This window comes from Thermobia domestica, chromosome 1 (genome assembly GCF_964235325.1).
Source record: "Thermobia domestica chromosome 1, izTheDome1.hap1.1, whole genome shotgun sequence".
Taxonomy (NCBI): domain Eukaryota; kingdom Metazoa; phylum Arthropoda; class Insecta; order Zygentoma; family Lepismatidae; genus Thermobia; species Thermobia domestica.
This window is the reverse complement of record NC_137454.1, coordinates 396449583-396474457: the sequence shown is the minus strand read 5'-3', so window position 1 is coordinate 396474457 and position 24875 is coordinate 396449583. Positions and strand designations below refer to the sequence as shown.

The 24875-nt window shown below is 36.6% G+C and overlaps 1 protein-coding gene across 2 annotated transcripts; it reads left to right on the top strand.

Moving 5' to 3' along the window:
• The first annotated feature begins 237 nt into the window (after nucleotides 1-237).
• Nucleotides 238-24875, top strand: LOC145665432 (RWD domain-containing protein 1). 2 transcript variants are annotated; one of them, XM_081732741.1, is made up of 5 exons: nucleotides 238-454; nucleotides 7958-8163; nucleotides 11862-12005; nucleotides 17963-18149; nucleotides 24520-24875. In XM_081732741.1, exons 1-5 carry the CDS (start codon nucleotides 385-387, stop codon nucleotides 24612-24614), a joined length of 702 nt encoding a protein of 233 aa, XP_081588867.1. In that variant the 5' UTR covers nucleotides 238-384; the 3' UTR covers nucleotides 24615-24875. The 2 variants fall into 2 exon arrangements, with proteins under 2 accessions (XP_081588867.1, XP_081588869.1); XM_081732743.1 differs by lacking the exon at nucleotides 238-454 and adding an exon at nucleotides 455-491.

Here is a 24875-nt window from a genome sequence, read left to right as displayed (position 1 = left end):
AGGAGTGAAGAAAGTTCTGATCGTGGCATACAATGAATTGGTAATATTTCAATTGGTAATAGCGATCAAGACTTTTGAAATAATGCTAGAAAGAAAAAAAATACGAGTATACTAACACTAGAATTTCTTCTCGTATTTTAATTCCTGCAGTGCATAGATAGGTTGTTCGATGTTTCATTAATTTTAAATGTATCTACTGAAATACACTGAAATTTTAAAGGGCTTTCTACTGATATCTTGAGTACTAGGTTGGCAACGTTGATCATGGTTGAAAAATGTGTCCAACATGCCTGTAAAGTAGAATAAATTTAAGATGTATTGCTGATATAAGTGTAAATATATAGTTTTAAAATTGTAATTTTCGGAGTCTACCCATCTTTGAGCATGGATTATAAAGAGGAACAAACCAACGAAATAGAAGCACTGGATTCCATTTATTGTGGAGAAATGGAGAGTGAGTTATCACGATATGCTATACTATCAAGTGTATGGTAAAATCTATAATCGGCTTTTTTTTTTTTACATGTCATTAATACATAGATTATAGGTTAACACATACGTGTATATGTTGCAGTATATACATTAATCAATATATAATGAAATAAGGCAATTTGAGAGCTCATCAAGTGTTAAAATACCGCATCGTTTTTAGTACAAGGGAAAATATCGGATTTATCAAGTACGATATGTTAAACTTGCGATATTGGTTACGCAAATTATAGATAATAAGGTAAATGATAACGGTGCAGGTATAGAATCAGGGATCATACATGAATTAATATATTCTTTCTTCAGGAAGTGTGTTCTTAGTACGTAAACATTGTTTCTGGTGGGCCACTTGCACACCTGGTTACAGATTAATTTCAGAAGGGCTTAATTGTTATGTGTAGAAACATGGGTGTCTGTAGCGGGGGGCATGAAAGGGTAATTGCCCTTCTGAAATTTCGAAAGGGGTTGGAAATGCATGACAAAACACATTAGATTTTCTTTCTCACCCACTGCGATATTTAGTAAGTCAATAAAAATATGGGAAAGGTTCTAGAATGCGGATCCGCACACATAGGTGAAGATGAGTTAGTACCCATTTTTTTGTTTTTTTTTAAGTAAATCTGAATACTGAGTTCACATAGTAGTAATGCCGAGCGAGCGATAGCGAGTGAAGGCGGGTTAGTAGCCAGTCTGATTACTTTCTTTATTACAATTCAGTGATCGTGAACCAGTTTTCTAGAATCTTGTCAAGGTATGCAATAGCCGCCAATAATAATTGTTTTACAAAAAAATATGTGTATAAAGGTGTGTATATTCGCGACTTCGCTTGTATCTGTCTTTTGCCTGCCTTTGGAAAAATCCCTGCGTGCGTTTCTGAAATAAATAAATATTTTTTTCGTAAAATATCATAAAAAGACTATAGAAAACACTAACTAGCCTCAGTCAGCTAGATGGCAATAACTACAAGAATTGTATGTAACCTGAATACATGAAGAGTAAACCTGAGGGGCCCACGCGAGAGTGTGTCCGTAGGAAGCATGTTCATAAACGAAGATGTACGAAAAAAATAAATTGCTTAGTTTTTTTTTTTTTTTTTTTTATCTGATAAGTTTTATAGCAGTCTTTATTAGAGAATAAATGCCATAGAGAAATGGGAGGTTCCTGTGGAAAAAAGTGTATTTTACAGTAGAAAGTGAGACAAATATCTTTGGATAACCCTTTATTTTGAAACCTGAAAGGAAAATATGAAACCTCTACTGGAAGATCGTAGTAAAGTAGGAGTATCAAGTGGTCGGTATCTGTTGTGTATAGCAGTTGAATTTGTTCATTTTTAAAATCATGCGTTTTTTGTTTTTCTGTCTCGTGTGTGTGTTTTGTAACCAAGAGAGCTAACAGTTCTTTTTCCCGATGGTTCCTCACAAGAACTACGGTCACCTTCACCCCCATCCATTGAATTTCGCCCTCATAGCAGGAGTAGTGGACAAAAGAAGGGAATAAGCAAGGGACATTTTCTTCTTTTTGGTTGGTTCTTTTTAAAATCGGTCAATATTCCGTTAAGGGTGTCCAGTAATTTCTTGCACACGAAATTTGCAATTTCTCCACGTTTTTTCCATTGATTTTCGTTTGATTACATAATATAACGTTATATTAGGTTAGTTTTGGATCCCCTTAACGGAACATGGACCTTAAAATCTAACCGAAACGAGAGAAGGGCAGTAAACAAGCTAGCTAGTGAACGTGAGAACGTTGGTTGGGAGCAAGCAGCTCAGCCGCGCTCAAAACGTTGCATTTAGTTCAGGTTAAATATCATTCATAATATATCGTGGCGGAACAGCGCAAATACAATCACCATCAAGTGTTAATGAACTATATCAAGCCATGACACAATTATCATAATAATTTGACAACATTTGTGTATTGTCAAGTAGTTAAACTGTATATAATTGATTTTGCTTAGTGTTAAATATATATCAGCCTAACGTCCCGACGTGTATCTGTGGATTGAGCTTAATCCTATGGACACAGTCCATTATATAATCAGGTCCTCTGACAACACAACCGTACCGGTATTTCATCAGCCTGGCCGAAAATGTTGAGTAAGGCCGACGACCGGTACAGACTTCTTACCAGTCCCTTTATGACCGATATTTTTAGAATCTGTAATCCAGAATTAATCTATGACACTTTTTTTGTTCATTTATTTAACATAAGAAATTTGATAACAATTTGATTTTATTCTGAAACATTGTTTTCAGCAATAGAGCAGAAGTATATAATTTGTCATAATTGTGCGGCATAAATATAGTGATGAATTTCAATTGCTCACCGCTTGTTAGCAAATGAATCTTAGGCATTTCGCTAGTACAATGTTTGTTGCATTGTTTATTATCACGTCCCTAGCTGCTGCATACGACAACTTTTCTTAAACTTCCAACTTCCTTCCTTAGGACTACTTAAAGCAATTTTCTGTAGTTGAAGTAATAAGTTTAAGCTACTATAAATTTCATTTTCGAAATCCAAAATTGTCACTTATCGTAAGGATTAATATACTTTTGTTTATCTGTTTCTATAATTCTAAAGAAGTTGCAGTTACTGGTAAATACAATAAAATGATCGATACCGACTCCAGTTTCTCATTTTAGCACAACTTATCCATTAACTTTATAAGTGAATGTACTAAGGATATGCAGAATACAGGTACTAATGCACTTTTCTCCACGATAGTACATTTCCTTCCCATGGATGGGTCCGAACAGAGATATTTCACACTTAGGCCTATATCATAGGAAATTGTAGGGGGGTGCCGGTAATTTTATTTTCCAGAAATGGCAACCCCTATAGTAGGGTGAGGGGTGTAACGTGCAAATTGTACCGTTTATGACGACAATGTCCACCATTTTGAATGAAAGTTCGAAATTTCAGGTGGAAAGTGGGCATGTTGCATATCAAGTAACATTAGCGTGAGCTCAGGGATCCAAAAAAGTTAATTGTTTCTTTTATATCTTGTATGTTTTGTACTTTTATGAGCAGTTAAAGGTTAGAAAACACCTACCAACGACACATTACAGCACATATTATATGCTGTGGCCATCTATCTTTTCACTCCAATTGCACACGCAGGAGAATGTCCGGTGAAATATGATCATCCGCATACTTCCTGTAGGTGCCTTATTTCGCGGGGTTTTTCAGCATACACCTTCTATTTTAGATAACCCGAACAGACAGAAATAAGGGGTGTGAGGTTATGTCATCTGGACGGTCATTGTACGGGACCATGGCGAGTTATCTATTTCCTTGGAAATCATGCATTGAGCCATCAACGCAGATCAATGCCACAGTGGAGAGGGGCTCCACTATATTGAAAATAAGAAGGAAAGGTACCATCTGAGTTCAGCACAGTATAAGAATTGTGAGAACTTGAATGCATGAGAAAAACTTGTACAATTTAAATTATCAATAGTCATTCTATACAACTAGTGATAGTACTGGTGAAACAGTAAAAGTAGTTTGCAAAATCTCCTTAAGAAATAAATCATTTATGCTTTTGACATGTACAGATTCTATAAGGAAACAACAAAAGAAATTCTTTATACCAAAGCTAGACATGACGGCATTAGGTATTGAATTGATTGAGCCTACTTCCGGTTGGAGTTTCTAATTCATCTATGACAAGTGTTTTCTTTTTTCTTGCATGCAGTATGTAATAAGCAAATACATTACATACACAATTAATTATAATGCCAGTTATATATGGTGTTCATTGGGCAAAACACTCCAAACATAAAGGTTCATCTTAGACTGGAGAAATGGTTATCTTTCCTTTTCCATTATTATTTGGCCATGAAACAAACGCCTGAGGCATATACAACCCCTATATACAACAATGTGGTGTTGGAATGTACAGTGAAACCTGTCAATTTGGCCACCTCTCTAAGTTGGCCACCTGCTTATCTTGGCCTAGTTCGTCTTGAACCTGCATTTTCCCATAAGACATTCGTTACTTACTACTCTATAAGTTGGCCACCTGTCTATCTTGGAAGTTGGCCACACTGAAGCAATGTTTACCCTATGATGATAATGATAAATTTACCTGCGTATCTTGGCCACGCAAAATACAGTTTTCTTATTTTTCTTAACTCTTTCGAATTCCCATATGAGAGGCAGATGTTCTGTATTTGTGACTAGACACAAAGTAGCATAGATTCGCACGATTTGTTCTTGGAGGTCAATGGCCAGAACACTACCCTCATAAACGGGTGGTGAAGGAAGATGTGAATAAGAAAAAGCACGTACAGGAATTCAGGAAATGGTTGTACGTATTTGTTTACCCTGTCTGTTTTGGTAAAACCATTAGCTATATCGGCTCCTTTCATCAGTGGGAAGCTATAGTAATTCCGGAAAATTCTCAAGGTTAAAGCTTAGTTGTCATTTATTGGCACCTGACTGCATGTCAAAAGGTAGCGGAGGTTTTGAGATATGAATTCCCTCAAGATTTTCTCGAAACATCTTTTGCTCCGAAGGAAACACTTCCATGTCATTAACAAGAGATACTTAACTACAATATTAGAATGTGTATATCTGCCAAAAAGAATAAAGCAAATATGTCTAGAATGAACCACCATTCAGTAACAACTGAAAAGAAGTCATATAAATTACATATGAATTTCTCAATTTATAACTTAGCTTTTCTTGTTTTCAGTCTGAATAACTCAGTGTGCTATAATATCAATTTCAATAAACTGCGTACATACACTTCTATTTCATGGATGTTTGTGTTATTGTGTTTTCAATCCGAATAATCTAATGTACCAGACTAGTTTTCAGGAAGAGAAAGGTATGCATATATAATAAACATACTATCAAGAGCGCCGATCCAAGGGGGACCGAGGGGCCCCCCAAAGCTCATGTGGCCCCTATTTTATTTATGAGTATACAATATTTGGTATAATTTGAGTGCAATTTGTCTTAAAATCTTCATATATATACCTTCTGCATCTGAATTCCCCCCCCCCAAAAAAAAAAATTACAGAGAAATCGGCGCTCTCGCATACTATAGTAATATTTTCTATGATTACTCTATACACATTATTTATAAGTAGCTGTCGTGGCACTGCTTATTAAAATTTTACAATTAAGTAATACGACAAATCCTATTCTAAAAATACACAAATGACACTCATTTTCTGTAAGTTGGCCACCTGTCTAAGTTGGCCACTTTTCGATGGAACCGATAGTGGCCAACATGGACAGGTTTCACTGTATAATGCGTAGGATGTGATGCTTTAGGTATTTTTTTTTAATTTCAACACTTCCAATGTACCCGTAAAAATGTAATAAATAAATATTGGTCATGTTTTTTAAATATTCAATTAGAACTGGACAATCTACATGAAATTTGCAATCGATCAGTGAAAACGTCATCTTTCTACAGCCTGTAGTTTCCGAGATCTCATTGTCGAAAGGATTGACCACAAACATATAAACGTCCACAACATATAGTTTAAAAGAACTCGGAAGATGCCAGCACAATTCACGTGCATTGATTTTAGAGAAGGCTTATTAAAGTACAAAGGCTTTGATCAATAATTTTAAAACCTAAACTTTATGAAAATGATTTATTTAACTAATTTATTTAAAGTACACATACTCAAAATGCTATATTTGTCTCTGTTAAACGTGAAATCTCACACATCCGTAAATGAAAGATTTGAAAGCCAAAGTTATAGGTTGGAGCTCAGTCGCTTTTAATTACTATTGTAGCAGTTTAATATATAGATAGATATTAAATATACATGTGTCTACATCTAAGAAGACAAGAGTTTGTTTATTTTCGCCAAATTATCCAAAAGTAAAAAGTCCCGCCTAAAGTTGAGAAAACCACCAAAAACCAACTCAAAACAGTGATTTCTGATGTAAAATGACTTGTTCTTTCAGAATATGTAATTATTTAAAAAAAAATGGCTTTAATAGTCGAAAACCACTTTCTTATAAGGGTGGTAATATTTTTTAAGCGCCACAGTAGTTAGTTAGTTTAAAAACTCAATTAGAAAGCCGACTAGGTTCCATTTCAATACTGGATTTAGTCCTCATGAACTTTGTGTTGTGTAAGCAAATAAAGTACGATGTACTCCAAAACAAATAACTAGCACTATGGTCTATGAAAGCCGAAGGTTCAATGCCGTATTCACAAAAGCTCTCCACTGACTTCTATCCTTAGAAGACTAAATCCAGTTTCTATTTTGTATTCGCATTTCTACGAGATCCATCTTAATATTGCCCTCCCATTTGCGTCTAGGTCATGCTAATGATCGTTTTCCGATTGGTTTTCCAGTTAAGACTTTGAAAGCATTCCTACTTTCGTCCATCCTGGCTACATGACCTGCCCACCTGAGCCTCCTAGATTTGATGACCGTAACAGTGTTTGGTAAACGGTATAAATTATATAGTTCCCCGTTATGAAGTTTCCGCTTTCCGCCATTCCCCATTCCCGTTCCTCTTGGGTCCCAGTATTCGTCTCAGGATCTTGTTCTCAAATACTTTCAGTCTACACTCTTCCCTCATAGTAAGCGACCATGTTTCGCAACCTTACAGAACATCATGCATGATTATCGTTTTATATATTTAAAGCTTCGTGGTGGAAGGAACCACAAACCGGTGAAAGACTATGAACGCAGTGTTTCTTTATCACGAAACCCAGAATTCACATATTGCGACGAGATTGGAACTCACGGTCCTCGAGGCCCGCGGTGGCTTAATGGTAGAGCGTTCACCTCTGGTGTATCGGGTCCCTACCTCGATCCCAGCTCGCACCAAGTGAACTTTATGGATGAGCATCTTGTGCATGGGTTTTCTCGAGGTTCTCCCGTTTCCTTCCATTTTCTTCATTCCACTATTTCATTCATTTCTGGTCGTCACCGTCTCCTTTAGCCTAGACGGCATAAGCATGAGACGTAAACCTGATAGATTTCATTTTTTCACGGTCCATGGTCACTGTATCCGGAAAGTTTATATAAAGATCGATTCATGGCAACATATCTTCGATAGTTGCCATGTTAGGACAACTTGCATTAAATCTTTTCAATGGTATAGCTTCATATAGGTATCTGAAAAAAAAAGTACTTTTTTATACATCAAATTAAAACAAAAGCTAGACTACCATAAATTTACGGTGGCTTCACTTTTAAACTAGAAATACAATTCACTGATCAAAACGTTTATTTAAAAATAATCAACTATGGGCAACTAACTGAACATATTTATTATTTTTAAATAAACGTTGCTTTCTTTGGTGAACTGTATATCTAGTTAAACTGTAAACTAGTCGGTGAACTGTATTTAAAATAGCAAAGCTAATATGAACTAGTTAGTTATTGGCTTCACTTTCTAAATCTAGAATTCTAGATTATTAAATTTTAGATTCACTCTGTATATTTTGTAATATTGTTAGTTGCTAATTTGTTTGTTGTAGTTCTAGCGACGGAACCTCATCATAGATTCAAAATCGGAATCCGTTCCGAGGAGTATGAACCAGAGACAGAGAATGGACTTGGTTGTGCTTTGAAGTTCACGTACACACCCTCGTACCCAGATGAACCTCTGTTGGTGGAAATAGTAGACAATGAAAACTTTGACGATGAACAAGTGGCCTTACTGCAGAAACATATTGAACAAGAGGTAGGTAGTTGACAAAGCTTCGAGTTATATATATATATATATATATGTTTATCCATATTTATATATTTCATATTCATATACCTATTTATCCATGAAGTTCGAGATAGAGCCGAAAGGTACAGGTAACAGTAACAATGATTGTGTAGTGTTGCCCATAATACTCTGTGGTTGAAAATGAGTGGTTAGTTATTCCATTGTACGAGACACAGATACAAGTATACTAGGGCCCTTGCGGGCAGAGGATTTTTTTTTCTGTGTTGGTCACACTGTCGTGTAGCTTAGCTCCTACCTTTTCCTGCGAGCTCAGTCATGCGGAGTACGACCAAAACTGTGACTACAGTAACATCTCCCATGAAAGATGTTGATAAAATCTATCGCCAAGTGCGAGATTTGCAGCGTTATCCGTTATCTCGTTGTGAAGGGAAAAATCTTCGTCTGAAGTTTCTAACGAGATCAAAACAATTGAGAATTGCATCTCAGAACAAAAGGAGGGGACTGCTGAGGAAGGGAGTCTGCTTTCTGCACGACAATGCCAGACCGCATACGGCCAATGCAACAAAACCACTTTTGGAGTTCTTCGGATGAACTTGGGATGTTTTGAACCACCTCGCGCATTCCCCTGATTTGGTGCCTTCAGACTATCATCTGTTCACCTCTCTGAAGATGCACATAGATGGGGAAAAAATTTCAACCGGAGAGGAAGCGAAGGTGGAGATGAAGAATGGGGTAAAAGAGATGGCGGCAGTCTTCTTTGAATAAGGCATAAAACAAATGATTCCTGTCTCACTAAATGTATGGAGAGGGATGGTGACTACGTGGAAAAATAGTTTACATATGTACTGATGTAAGCATGTAAAAGTTTTGTTTTAAATAATTTTTTTGAAACTCACAAAAATCTAGTACACTTATTTTCTGAACGTGCCTCGTACTAATACTATGGATGAATAAAAGGCAAGGATATACAAGAGTAAACTCTTGATGAGAACTGTTTGTGGCAAAAGAGACATAGGAACAGTTTAATGGAGAAAAATTACAGAACACGGAAGTTCATAGTAATGTAAAAAAGAAAAAAAAATATCTTTGTTTTGTACGTACGATATTTGTATTGAAAAACATAAATTTGAAAAAGGTATATTTTTGCATTATTATTCGACATACACACGAAAGAGGGCAGTACGATGTTGTGATATTATCTTTCCCAAGCTTTTTACACACGTACTTGAGTATGACTTTTTTCCTCTCAGCTGGAAGAATAAGGAATGAATGTAAATAAGGAACATCTGTACCATCTTTGTTTCGCTTATGACATCGTTCTCTTTGTAAATAATAACACAGATCTGTAGAATATGGGATAAAACTTAAAATAGAGTTTATTCTAAAGGAACAGCTTCATATTGAAAAATCAAATGCCAGTATGTCTAAAGCGTAAAATTTTCAGTGAATGTATTCTGCTTTTGGACACTAACAAAATCAAGACACTCGCTGGGCTACAGTGGCTCAGTGCTAGAGCGTTCACTGGTGTATGGTTCTTTTGGTTCGATCCCAGCTCGCACCAAGTGAGCTTTGTGGTAGATTCTCGTTTCTTCCCACTTTCTTCATACCACCATTTCATTCATTTCTCATCCTGGACGTCTCATTTAGCGTAGTTTGTTACTCTCTCTCTCTCTCTCTCTCTCTCTCTCTCTCTCTCTCTCTCTCTCTTGTGTCCATTTTATCTTCTTCATCTTCCTCCAACACGACATTTCGAAACTCTCTAAATATTTCTTCTCTAACTTCTGTAATGTCCAAACTTTTGATTTTGCAGTCCAATACTCCATGTAGCACTTGATAACTTTTTCCTTACTTCTGTATTAAGCCTGCTAGTTAAGTGATCGTTTTTTGTTGAATGCTTCTGTGATAATTTTAGACCTAACTTCTTTGCTGCAGTAAGCGTCTCTCGTGAAAATATTTTCCAGATACTTGAGATTATCGACCTCTTCAGGTTCTCTTTGTTCTACTCTGACCCGTAAGGGCGCGTTTCCATGGGATATTCTCATGACTTTCGATTTTTCGATGTTGATTTCCATTCCATATAGTTTCTCAGTGCTAACTATTTTGTTAACCATCTCTGTGCGGATTTAGACGAAATCGATCAACTATCGACCAAATATTTACCATTCGCCAAATACTCGAAAAGAAGTGGGAATACAATACCCCGGTACATCAACTATTTATTGATTTTAGAAAGGCTTACGACTCGGTTAGGAGAGAAACATTATACAACGTTCTTACAGAGCTTGGAATACCGAGAAAGCTAATTAGATTAATTAAGATATGGTTAAGTGAATCCCAAAGTAAAGTCCGGGTAGGAAAATTTTTGTCCACGAGCTTCCACGTAGAAAATGGCCTGAAACAAGGAGATGCGTTGTTGCCATTATTATTTAACTTTGTGCTGGAATACGCCATAAGGAAAATCAAAGATAGCAACCAGGGCCTAGAGTTGAACGGCATTCACCAGGTTATGGCATATGCTGATGATGTAAATTTAATAGGGGATGATAGGAGAACAGTAGAAATAAATGCAGAGATATTATTAAACGCTTGCAGGGACATGGGTTTAGAAGTAAATGCAGAGAAAACTAAATACATGGAAGTGCGTCGGGACCGTAATACGGCAAATTGTGGAGGCGTTAAAATATTAAATAATGCTTTTGATAAAGTGGATACTTTCAAATATTTAGGATCAATATTAACAGACGAAAATCATATTCATGAAGAAATTAAATGTCGACTAAAAGCAGGAAATTCGTGTTACTATTCGGTTCAAAATCTCTTGTCGTCGCGAATTCTGTCGAGGAATTTGAAGCTTAAAATATATAAAACGATAATCATGCCTGTTGTTCTGTATGGTTGCGAAACATGGTCGCTTACTCTGAGGGAAGAACATAGACTGAAAGTATTTCAGAACAGGATCCTAAGAAGAATATTCGGACCCAAGAGGAACGAGAATGGGGAATGGCGAAAGCTTCATAACGAGGAACTACATAGTTTATACGGTTTACCCAACATTGTTAGGGTCGTCAAGTCTAGGAGGCTTAGGTGGGCAGGTCATGTAGCTAGAATGGAAGAAAGAAACGCTTTCAAAGTCTTGACTGGTAGACCCATAGGAAAACGACCATTAGGAAGACCTAGGCGCAGATGGGAGGATAATATTAAGATGGATCTCGCAGAGATAGGAATACAAAGTAGAAACTGGATCCAATTAGCTAAGGATAGAAGTCAGTGGAGAGCTTTTGTGAACGTGGCACTGAACCTCCGGGTTCCATAGACCATAGAGTTAGTTAGTTAGTTAGTTCTCCGTAGGATGACGATATATATGTAGTAATATGACATTGGCATGCATTGATTTGTGTTGTGATCATTTTTCATTTTATTATATGAACTATATGGAAAAGGTTGGTTGGAATTCAGCGTTCGTTTTCAACACCAGGTCAATGTAAGTCGTGATCTTCGTTTAGAGTGGGATCTGAATCACTGTAATGTGTTCAAATTTCAAAGCTCACCAGGAGTCGAACCCAGTGCAGCAACTAGACCAGCGGAATTTGTATTATTTGCAGTCTTTGCAGGATGGTATTTTCGTCAGTTTTTATTTATTTATTTATGTTTTTTTAAATGATCTGCTTTCTTTATGTGTTTAAGCAATGACATTTTGGTTGCAGATCCAAGAAAACCTTGGAATGGTGATGGTTTTTACACTTGTATCAGCCGCTCAAGAATGGTTGAACACTAGATGGGACGAAATCAAGAAGAACAGAGAAGCAGCTAGGATACGCAAACTTCAGGAAGACGAAGAAGCGGAAAGGGTAAGTGCTTCACAATCCATTCTTTATTATTTTACAGACCAGTCTTAAACAGGAAAGCATTAACAGTGGTTTATAATATATATCAAACTTACACGTAGAGATTAAGCTCTAACCTGGAAGTTATTGCGTTTTTTTGCGAAGATTCTTTTGTGGCATTTTCGAATTATCTTTAGCAAATTGCAATTTCCCATTGTTAATAGTAATAATAATAATAATAATAATAAGAAGAAGAAGAATGCGGAGTTCGTCATTTTGCAGGATTCCTACTGGTCAAGGAAGTCAGGGAAAATGGAGCAGATCAGAGAAACTCAGGAAAAAAGACTGAAAACCGGTAAAAGTCAGAAAAATTTTATAAAATATATTTTTTTCTAACATTAATTGTACACCAATTTCAGCTTAATGATCACAGTATGGAACGTTGTTCAGATTTTTATGGGAGGTAAGTGGCATGTGCGTATGAACAATTGATTACTATTTGTGTCTATAGAGTAAATATTCTAATATATAAATATTCACCGTCATTTATTTCTTATTTATATGTCAAAACGTCATTCGACTCCTGCCAAAGGTCAAGGAAAGTCAGGGAAATAGATTTATCCAAATCAGTAGGAACCTTGTTTTGTTAAAATGAGGTAGAACACACTTTTTCTTAATAAAAAAAAGTTAACATACTTTGAACCGATTGTTGTGTACAGGTAGCTATATCTACACGATGAGTCTAAAGCCATTTTCGGAGAATACTTTCCCCTGTCAGTAGCAGCGGAAGTAAGTGCTTTTCATAGTGCTTTTCATGAATAGTAAGATGACAACTACTGACATCATGACAACACATAATATGGTTAATGAGATATAGCCCAAATTCATCATTATGTTTTAAACTTTCTCTTCAGTTAAATTATTGTCCCAAAATTAGACTTTATCAGGTAGTCTAAAAAGTAGTGAGCCTTTTGCGCATGAGATGACGTTAGTGTCTTAAATTTCAGGGTATGTGAGTCGCTTCGGGTCAGGCCTAATGTCATGTAACAACTGACAGTTGACAGTAGTAGATGTGCAAGAAATGTTGGATTGCGCCGTGAAGAGAAGTGAACTTTCCGCCAAACTATGCCGCATTTTATAATTTTATTTCGATATAGGCGCAAATACTGTACAGGCCCACGAAAAGAAATATGCTCTTATGGGCAGGATACGTTATTAAAAGATGGTTTAATCCCTTTCGTTCTGGAAATTCCGATGCCCAAGATGCTCCTCGCAGTGGGCGACCATTACAGCAAAAGTAGATGATATTGTAGCAAAAGTCGAGCAAGACCGACATGTAAAGTCTCATGACATCACCAGTGTTCAACCATTTGGAGAAAATCTTTCAATTTGAACGTCCCTCGATTATGTCCTTTAGGCTAAGGGAGACGGATAATTAAGGAAGTATTTTGTGCTTTGAAAATGTGGGAGAAAAAGGGAGTACTCCAAGAAAATCCATGAACACTTATTTGGTCGGAGATCGAACCAGGGACCCACGCACTAGAGGTAAGCCCTCTACTACTGAGCCACTGTGCACCACGAAACCATTTGGAGAAAGCTTGCTACAAAAAGAAGCTTGACGCGCGCGTGCCATATGATTTGACTCAAAAACATTTACTCGATCGAATTTCTGTTTGCGAATCTCTACTGAAACGTAACGAACTCGAGCCATTTCTTAAGCAGTTGATCACGAGTAATGAAAATGGATACGAAACAATAATACACGAAAAAGATCGTGGTCGAAGTTAGGACATGCCCCATAGTCTGCTTCAAAGCCCACACAGATGTTTAGAAAGGTTATGCTGTGCTTTTGATGGGATTGGAAGGGCATTATGCATTACAGTTTGGTGCCGCTGGGTAGAACGATGGACTAAGACGTGTTCTTTCGACAATTAGCGTGAGTGCATCTGGGAATTCAAAACAAACTGCTAGAAGGAGTCAACAGAAAGAGTATTGTATACCACACTGACAACACCAGAGAACATACATCTTTAACGACTCGTCAGAGCTTGAGAGAACTTGGTTGGAAGATTTTAATGCATCCACTATATAGTCCGGAGCTGGCACCGTCAGACTACCATTTGTTTCGGTCTCTGTAGAACTCCCTGAACGGTGTTAAGTCAATTTCAAAAGAGGCCTGTAAAATCATATCATCATCATCATCATCATCATCATCATCATCATCATCATCATCATCATCATCATCATCATCATCATCATCATCATCATCATCATCATCATCATCATCATCATCATCATCATCATCATCATCATCATCATCATCATCATCATCATCATCATCATCATCATCATCATCATCATCATCATCATCATCATCATCATCATCATCATCATCATCATCATCATCATCATCATCATCATCATCATCATCATCATCATCATCATCATCATCATCATCATCATCATCATCATCATCATCATCATCATCATCATCATCATCATCATCATCATCATCATCATCATCATCATCATCATCATCATCATCATCATCATCATCATCATCATCATCATCATCATCATCATCATCATCATCATCATCATCATCATCATCATCATCATCATCATCATCATCATCATCATTATTATTATTATTATTATTATTATTATTATTATTATTATTATTATTATACTAGAAACCACAGAAGTTATGTAACGACGGGATTATGGCGTTCTGGGAAAAATGACAGAAGGTAATCAAACAAAATGTTGCATATGTGTGTCGTAATGTTATATTCAAAATAACAGTAAACATCATCTCAATTTTTACCACCAAAGGCTCAGTATTTTTTATAGACAACCTAATATCAACCGAAACATATCAAGCAGACAAAATGAGATTCGTGAGGATAATCCTCATGCGTAATTTTTGAGAAAGTTGAGCAAAAACAAATTTTTACGCTGATAAAAATTTGTCGTTTGATGTCAGAAATAATTACAGTAATAGTTTTTATTGTGCTCGGATAGATGGTTTTCTTATATGTATATGTAAAGTGTGCGCTGTTAACTAACACGTTATATCTATTGTTATGCGTCTTCTCCTAATGTAACACACACACTCCTAATAATGACATTAGATAATCATACCTGGGCAGTCAAAAAGTTCCCGGAATTTTGTATTCCCACAATATAAGTATACATTTACTTAATTGCGTTCAAAGTAGGCATCTTCGGAATACACACACTTGCTCTTGCCATTGTTTGGAACACAGACGAAAGTCCTCTTTTGCAAGCCGATTTCTCTGTAAATTTGGGGGGCCCATTCAGATGCAGAAGGTGCATATATATAAGGATTTTGAGACAAATTGCATGTAAATTATGCCAAATAATGTATATTCATAAATACAATAGGAGGCCCACATGAGCTTTGGGGGGCACTCCCCCCCAACCCCAGGATCGGCTCCCTTGCTCTTTTGGTATCTTCCGAAGTTCAGCCGTCACATCGGTTTTGATCGTCTTCTAGTGGTGAAACTGGTACCTTTAGGCCAGTTTTTCCTTAAAGCATTATCATCGTAAAGTGTTTTAAGACTATCAAAGTCTTTGAAGTAGATTTCCCCAATTTGCACATGAACTTCATGTTTGCTCGTTGCTTGAGAAGCGACCTTGTGCCAACTGATATCACACACCATTCCTCTCAGCTCTTTCCCGTGGAATACCCGGGTTCGATTCCCGGCGGGAGCTCATGTAGTTAGGATTCCACGTTAATCAAGAAGTCCCGTCTCATATAGTCTCGTTGATGAAAGGGACGTTAAACTCAAAATCAAGTCAACTCAACTCCTCGGCTCACCTATACTTCTCGTACACTGCCTGATATCACCTATTCACACTTATCAAACAGGGTTCCCACTCGTCCTGGAAATCTTGGAAAATTCGGAAATGTCTTTGAATTGATTTTGTCCTGGAAACATTCTGGAAATGTCCTTGAAAATGCATTTTTGTCCTTGAAATTCATAAAAATACTGAATGTCAGATTTTTGATAATTATAATGAAGATTTTAATTGATTGCTATTTTTGTTTGTTATTCCTGTTTTTGTACTGAATAATAATTTGTTATGTTCCTGCATGTGTACGTGGTTGGTGTTTTTTTTCTTTTTTTAATCCCAACAGCGTGGTTGGCTGCGAGAACTTCAATCTTCTTCTTTCATCCACTAGTCTGTCAACCCATTCTTGGATGCTGTCTTCAGTAGCACTATCCTCCAGAAACTGTGCTTTGTACCAGTATCAATCCTCCATAATCAGTCTCTTTTCGCAACAGTACTTACGCTTCAGTAAAATTTCATGTAAATGCTATTTGTGACAAGGTCATATCTAGGTGAAACTCAATTGCTTGCTATACCAAATAAACTTTTAAGTTGTTTATATTAGGATTTCATTAGAAGGTAATGAGTTCTGTAAGTCAAGTGCAGAGCAAGAGGAAAGAGATAAGTGAAAATGTACAGCAGCTGCAGAGAAAGAAAATGAAATTGATGGAAACAAGTGAAGCTTTGAAGACTGAAGCAAACCAGCTTGCACATGAAGCAGAGCAGGAGAAAATAAGGACTGTTGAAAGAGAAAGTCAAGTGCAGAGCAAGAGGAAAGAGAGAAGTGAAAATGTACAGCAGCTGCAGAGAAAGAAAAGGAAATTGATGGAAACAAGTGAAGCTTTGGAGACTGAAGCAAACTAGCTTGCACATGAAGCAGAGCAGGAGAAAATAAGGACTGTTGAAAGAGAAAGTCAAGTGCAGAGCAAGAGGAAAGAGAGAAGTGAAAATGTACAGCAGCTGCAGAGAAAGAAAAGGAAATTGATGGAAACAAGTGAAGCAAACCAGCTTGCACATGAAGCAGAGCAGGAGAAAATAAGGACTGTTGAAAGAGAAAGTCAAGTGCAGAGCAAGAGGAAAGAGAGAAGTGAAAATGTACAGCAGCTGCAGAGAAAGAAAAGGAAATTGATGGAAACAAGTGAAGCTTTGGAGACTGAAGCAAACCAGCTTGCACATGAAGCAGAGCAGAAGTGTTGCTTTACTTTATTGAAAAAGTCAAATGCTATCCGTAGAGCACCTTCGCTAAAGAAAAGATTATTTCTATAGATGAGGAAATCACTCAACTCCATACTCAGTTGAAAAACTTGTAATGCAATTCCTTTTTTCCCCCTAATTATATCTGTCGCACTGTCACGTAATGAAGATGCCATGTACGAAAAATAAGATTTTTGTTGTTTGTAAATTTGTTAGGTGCGCAATTAAAATGTGATGTAGAAAGAATGAAAATACATATGTTGGATATGGGTGGATCGGGTGGCTATAAGAGGAGTTGGAAGAAGAAGAAAAGCACATAACACTCTTCTTTGTGTATTTAATTATTATGCAGTAATACTGTACTTGCATTAAGATTCAGTACATAATTTGCTGTACTTTTCATTTCACTGCTGTGAGTTTCGAACCTAGAGTTGCAATTCTGTTATATCTTCCTGTATCGAAGTCCTGGAAAATTGGTCTTTCGTCATGGAAACGTCCTTGAAATTCTTTTGGGAAAGAGATTGGGGAACCTTGATCAAATTCATAATTATGCAACCTAAGGACTGTACTGTACAAGATTGATTGTGATTGCGTCAGAAATGCCAAAACTACAACTTCTTGACTGCCCGTGTAATAGTTATGCACATGATTTGTAACCAAATTTCATTTTGTGGCTTGCAATGAGTTCTTTGCACACCTTGTTCCATCTTCCACGCTGTTCGTCAGTTCCTGTGGAATAAAAGCATGATGATAGGTGAACTTTTCGACATTCAAATAAAGAAACTGATGAAAATTTTATTGTAATCAGTCGTAATTTTTTGAACCATTGAGTGTTCACACATACATTTTACACCAATTAAACTTATATTATGTTATTATAGGTAAATAAGAAGAATTATTTCACTAACCAAATTTGTCTTACATTGTAGAAAAAGTTCGAGGGCACTCGTGTAACAGTGGAGACTTTTCTCGCATGGAAAAGGAAATTTGATTCAGAGACAAAAGTTCACAAGAAGCCGGAGAAAGATGACAAAGATTCTCGGAAGTTGACAGGAAAAGAACTCTTCTTACAAGACAAGACATTAAATGAGTCGGATCTCAAGTTCCTTGAAGAAGGTGAGTTTTTACTTTTTTTTATGTAGAATGAAACCTGTTTTGTATTAACTACCTTTGATTCCTTTAAAAAGTGACCAGCCCACAATAAATTACTGTATTTTAAAGAAATTCCATTATAGATGATAATTAGTGATGTCAACCGGTTCGGCTCAGCTCAGGTGACCATCTGCTCGAGCCGGCTCGGTTGCGATGAGCCATCGGTTCGGTTCGGCTCAGCTCAGGTGAGCCATCGGCTCGGCTTGGTTCGGTCCAACTGAGTCGAGGGCTCGAGCCGGCTCAGATGGTTGAGCTATTAGCTCGGCTCATATCTCGGCTCGGTGGTGACTGAGCCGTGAACCGAGCCGCTCGAGCTGTTGACAACACTAGATTAAAGTTGCTAACTACGTGCTACGAAATGTTAAAACAAAAGCCCAAATTTCGAACTTAGATTACGTGAAGACAAACAAAATATTTTATACTTGAGTTTGTAGTAACTGATTTGTTAATCAATCTCTTAAATCAGTGGGCACTAGTTTGATCTCTGTTGTGAATATCATTCAAGAAACTAATGAAATAATAGTAGAAATATGTAAAAGTTCGAGTACGCCTACAACTATTAAGACTTGTTTTATTACTTCCATCTGTTTATCAATAACTGAAAAAAAATATTTCTAAGCGAACTTGTATTTTTCTTTGTTAATCAGGACGATGTTGTGCCAAATCGGTTCGGCTCGACACCTGAGCCACCGGCTCGGTTCGGCACAAATGAGCCGAGGACTCGGTTGGTGAGCTGTTGGCTCGGCTCGGTGGTGACTGAGCTGAGAGCCGAGCCGCTCGAGCCGTTGACAACACTAATGATAACACGGTATACGCATTTCTAATGCTATAACTAAATGTCTACATATTAGTTCGTATTGTATACGAGGGGAAGGTAGTAAGTAAGTAACGTTACCACCTCAGTCTTTGGAGTTGGACCATGAAACTCTTCAACAGCTGTAAGCCTTAATACTCTGTATATGTTCACGTATAATTCTGTATCACGTAGATCTATTAAAATTATATATACGAGGGCGAATCAAAAATTATCTACACTTTTCATTCTACAGTTTATTTACATGAAGCTAGGGTTATAGTATGCACATCATTTTTCTACGTCCTTATCAATGCACTTGACCCAACGGTCAACGAGCTTACGTATTCCTTTGAAATAAAAGGTTTTCGGTTGGTCGTGAAGCCACTTTTGCACCGCATTTTGCACGTTTAAATCTGAGGCAAATCGGCGACCACGCAAAGCATCTTTGAGCGGTGATTTTTACAGCGAAGTAGATGAGATGCTTTTTTTTTTCTAATCAAAAAAAAAAAAAAAAAAAATGTCCGTGAGGGACCCAACTTCTGTACATATTTCTGTACTTTAAAAGTAGTGAAAGATACTCCAGATTGTTCCATGTGAGAATTTAAACTGTTCTTTCAACTCTTCATGTGAATTCTGCTACTAGCCCGCGAACTCTTCTTAATTCAAGAGATTAGATCTGACATAGCCCGTCCCACCTTTATATCAATTATGCTTCGACCTTTAAATTCGCGACACATTTTATGCATAGGCTTTACTGACACCACATTTCGGTCATAAATACCTGTCCTTTCATAATAAATTGAATTGGTGCCGTCCCTTTTGCTCATAAAATCCGAATAGCTGATTAGCTGTTCGAACCTTTATTATGACCTTTTACAGCGTGAGTGATCAATTTGAACATCTCTTGTATTTTATAATATGTTGAGGTAATCATTTGTGTAAATTAATTTCCTCTGTGAGGTGTGTTAGAAAAGTAATGAGACTGATTTTCTTTTAACGATGAATACTGTATTATTATTTGTACAAATCAAGATTATTCCCTTCAAAACAGTCCCCTTAGGTAGCTACACAGCGATAGAGGCATTGATTCCATTCTTTGTAGCAGTGTTGGAAGGCCACTGCTGAAATACCTTTCACCTCATCGGTTACGCTCTTATTGGTGTTATTAAAAGTAACAAAATGGCGCTCTTTTAAGTGTTTTTGAGCAAGGAGAATAAAATGAAATCACAGGGACTGAGAGTGGCGAATATAGAGGGCAGTGGAACCACAGGAATGCTTTTTCTGCCAAAAATTAATTGATGAAGACTGTCATGAGATACGGTTCTTTGAAACCATGTTAGCTTACACTTTTCTCATGTCCAAATTCTGTGTTAAAATTCGATGGACGGTAAACATGTTCAAGTATAACTCAACTGATTATTCGCACCGTCAATCGAGGATTTCCCTCTTTCCACATTGTCGTCTGTTTTTGAGTTTGAAGGTTTTTGTGCACGAGATTCGTCTTTCACTTGTTTTCCGCCTTTTAATCTGAACCTTGTGCCCAGGATAGGGAAAGTTCTCCATGAGTCCTTTGTAATTTTTCAAAAGTCACAGTCGCGGATACACCAAACTTTGCACAAAATTTGATGGCACATTGCTCAATTTTTGGTCGGTCCATTTTCGTAACGCACTTTACAAACAAATCTTCAATTTAGGCTTTCTCAACAGTTGTGTAGCAACTGGAGCAGGTTCAAACTTGTATTGATTTAACGGTAGGAATTAACGTAACTTTACTGTGGAGGCAGAAGCTTGACGGTTTGTGCAGTATGTTGCCAGTTCTCATTACTCCTCTAACACATCTCATATTATATTATAGAAGTTAACATAGGGTGCCCGTAATATTTCTGTGCACAGAAAATAACACAATTTTAAAATGTTTTGTATAAACAAATGTTAAAAACGCATCTCTTCGGACGTACAAACATGCGTGCACACCCTCTTGCATACTAATGTAGCAAAGATCTTTCTTCGTATATACACCCCAGTGGAAAAAGACCCCTTGGGATGAAATACGTCAAGCTCTTTATATTTTCCCATGGTGCTTACTTGCCTCAGGCTCAGTTGATGATACAGCTGACTTATTTATTGACGTCATTCAGGCTGTAGTTAAAGACTTTGTGCCTTTCCGAAAAAGACATTCTTCAAAGTTTCCTCCGTGGTTTGATGAGGAACTAAAGTGCATACTTCGCAACAAAAAAAGTGCATGGAAGCTATGGAAGGATTTTCCCAGTGAGTATACTTACAAGAACTTTACAGATATGAGAAGACATAGTAAATATCTTATGAAAAGAAAGTATGAGTACATTGAACACATCACAATTGATACACGTAAAAACCCTAAGTGTTTCTGGACCCTAATAAACAATCGAAGAAATAGTTCTCGCATTCCGTCAGAACTGACCTACAAAAATGCTTGTGTCAATGAAAAAGACAGGGCAAAGGTATTCAATGAATATTTTGCTAGCAGCTTTGCTTCCCCTCCCACCTCACCTTCCTTCCCCTACCCTCTTTAACCGGTTTGTTCTGAGTCTTTGTCTTCTATCAGTACCACACCGACTGAAGTACTCTCTCTTCTCTTGTCTTTGCCCCAACAGCGCGCCTTTGGGCCAAAGAAACTGTAGACGTTTTTTTTTTTTTTTTTTTTTTTTTTTTTCTTTTCAAATGAGCAAAACTTCAGATCATATATAAATAAACTTATCTTTGTAATGTTGCCATTGTACTGTACTATCTTGATTTCAAATTGTTATTCTATTGTTATGTTACATAATTGTTAAAATGTTTCAGTGTAAAATGGTCTAGTGCTGTATCTGAAACCTATTATAAATAAATAAATCAGCGTTTTTAAAAGCAGTATAGCATCGCAGATTGGGAGCAAAAACATAGAAATGCATACCAATTGAAAAAATGTATCGCAAATTTCAATGTATCTTTGCATCTTACATTATTACCATGGAAGCTAAAATAAAGAGTAAGCTGAGAATAATATTACTATTATATCAAGAAACTTTTCTTTGAAGGATCGATTGCTGCAAGAAAAAAATGCCTCGACTTTGGGTTACAAAACAGTTTTCCACTCTGTCTTTCCTTCCCTTTGTCGGTTTGTTGCTAGTACCTAGGTAGGTCATCCTTCAGATCTCTCATGTTTCAGGTCATCCCATTATTGTTTCTGAATGTGTAATAATAATAATAAAAAAAATGTCCATTGAAGAACAAGCGCATTGGCAGCAGAGAAAACAAGTTCAAACTACATTGGACCTAGACGATTCATGGTGCAGCATGAAGGGGCCTTGGATATGGTTAGTAAAACGCAGAAGTACGTACACTAAATCACTGAAACAATAACGGCATTCTTCAGCGCCGAAAATATAGAAAAATACACTCGTCTTTTTCTCTCTTTTCTTTCCGCTTTTCATTTGAAGTACTGATATACTGACGGATACACCGGATGCCCATGTACGCTCCTTCTAAAAACCAACACACAGTATTTGCAAGATTTCTCCTCGCGAGACACCACGAACCTAACTGAAAAACATCGCGACCAAAGGGACTATCTCTGTCTATATATTAAAATGTTAGGTTTATATGTTTGTCCCCAATCCTTTCGACAATGAGATCTCGAAAACCACAAGTACTAGAAACATACTGTTTTCACTGCTCGATTCCAAATTTTGTGTAGATTGTCCTGTTCTCATTCAAATTTTCAAAAACCGTATCGTTTTTGTTCTATTCAACATTTTAGGGACCGTTTTGAGCCCATAAGATTAATATTGTTGCAAACCGAAACCACGGTGTTAGGCAACCAGTAGAGAAGCTACGTGTGGCAAGTTGACTGACATTGCAGGCGCTTTGCTTAAATCTGAATGGCGAAATCTGTTGCATGCTGGCAACTTCAAAGACCTCAAGAGACGCAATGAGGCGTACTCGGACGGTTATGAATTTATTAGGAAAAAAAAAATTTCCACTTGATATCGTGCTACTACTACAAATTTGCTACGAACTCACTCCAACATCTATACATAGCAATTAACTTCCTTTGTAAGTCTCCTATTCTTTACTTGTGTGAGTAAGGAGACATGCACAGTGCGAAAGAGATTCAGTCATAACAGAACGATGCGCTCAGTAGACAGCGCAGGTTCAGCTAGTAATTATTCTATAATTACTCATTATAGTATAGAAAATGCAATATAAAATTTACACAAATTGAAATTTAAAAAAAAAAAACTGATATGTATGAAATTTGGGTTTAATTAATACATTATTTACATTGAAACGTGCGTTCATAGTTCACAGCAGGGTTGGCAAAAACCATGGTTTTTATTTTTAAAAAAAAACAAAAAAACCGGTTTTTTTGGTTTAAACCAGGTTTTTTTTGGTTTAAACCAGGTATTTTGGTTTAAGTAATTTGCTCCATATATTCATATCATACATGGACAGAAATAAGTTTGTTTCGCCTTGATGTTATTATGCAACAACCGGGTTATGCTGGAAGGGGTCACATAAGCTTAAAGCAGAATAAAAACCGCTTCTCGAGTTACATCAGAGAAATTGTACTCCATTTGAACTCGGAACCAGGACTAATTGTCCACAAATGCGATACGTCTGCCGACTCACTCACGAAGGAATCCTGATAAAAATACGTTGTACTGATCTTTACATGCTTCTTAATATAACTAACTGTCAAGAGTCATTTCAGAAGAACAAAAAGATAAACAGTTGCACAAGTGAAACCATTATACAGAATTACATATGGACAATTTCAAAGTACTACGGAGTACAGAAGAACTAATTTAGTTCAAGTTAGTAACAATGACTTTTATTGGTCCAAATTAAAGAAATACAACGACTTAATTTGCATATCAGTAAGAAAAGTGAATAAAGATACGAATTATTTGAGTCCACTTTGGCTCAGACTCATTTATACATAAATAGATAGCAAAGATACTTCTCATTTCACTAAATGCCTCTCGTGGGGTCTGTATGACCCCCTCTCCACACACACACACAAAGTACGTCATTTCGATGTATATTATCAATAGTAAACATTGAAACGAAACAATATTTAGAATTTTTCTTTGATTGCAATTACATAACAATAATAACTACAAAAAAAATCACAAAACAAACATTTATAAACAGATAAAAAAAAAGTTGCCTTTGTAGTATAATCTTTTTGAGTAATGAATGGGGAATTTATGTCTGGATATAATACGAATAATATACGGGAGTGAAACGTGATATCCCAGAAATGTGTGTTCATCAAGATTTTACTAACACTTACACTTTTACGAACAATTTTCGTTTTTTGGTTTAAACCAATTGTTTTTTTTTTTTTTTTTTTTTTTTTTTTTTTTTTTTTTTTTTGGAAAAAACCAGCTGGTTTAAACCATGGTTTAAACCAGCCAACCCTGGTTCACAGTAACTTGACGGACAACTTGTAGAATCCCAAGGTAAGGACAAAGCTACCTTTTTAAGTTAACAGTGATTGTTTTATTCTTGCAGGCGAGGAAGCAGTCAAGGTGGACGAATCTTTGTTTCAAGAACTTGATGATTTGGATTTAGAATATGAACTAAGCGACTTGGAAGACGACTCCTGAGAATAAGTGATTGTATGTGTATGGATGCTTGTGTGAGTGAACTAGACTTCAATAAATAAACAAAAAAGGGGATAAAATGAATGAACATAATATAAGAGAGGATCTGCATTATTGTGAATATGTAAAAGGGTGTAGATCTCTTGCTTCCTCTTTCTCTTTGTTTCTTTTGCTTAAAGAAGTGTCCGTAAGCTCATCCTGATCGATGAATGGCTTTTGTTATGTATTTGTTGGCAATAACGAAGTATCGATTGTTAACGCTGA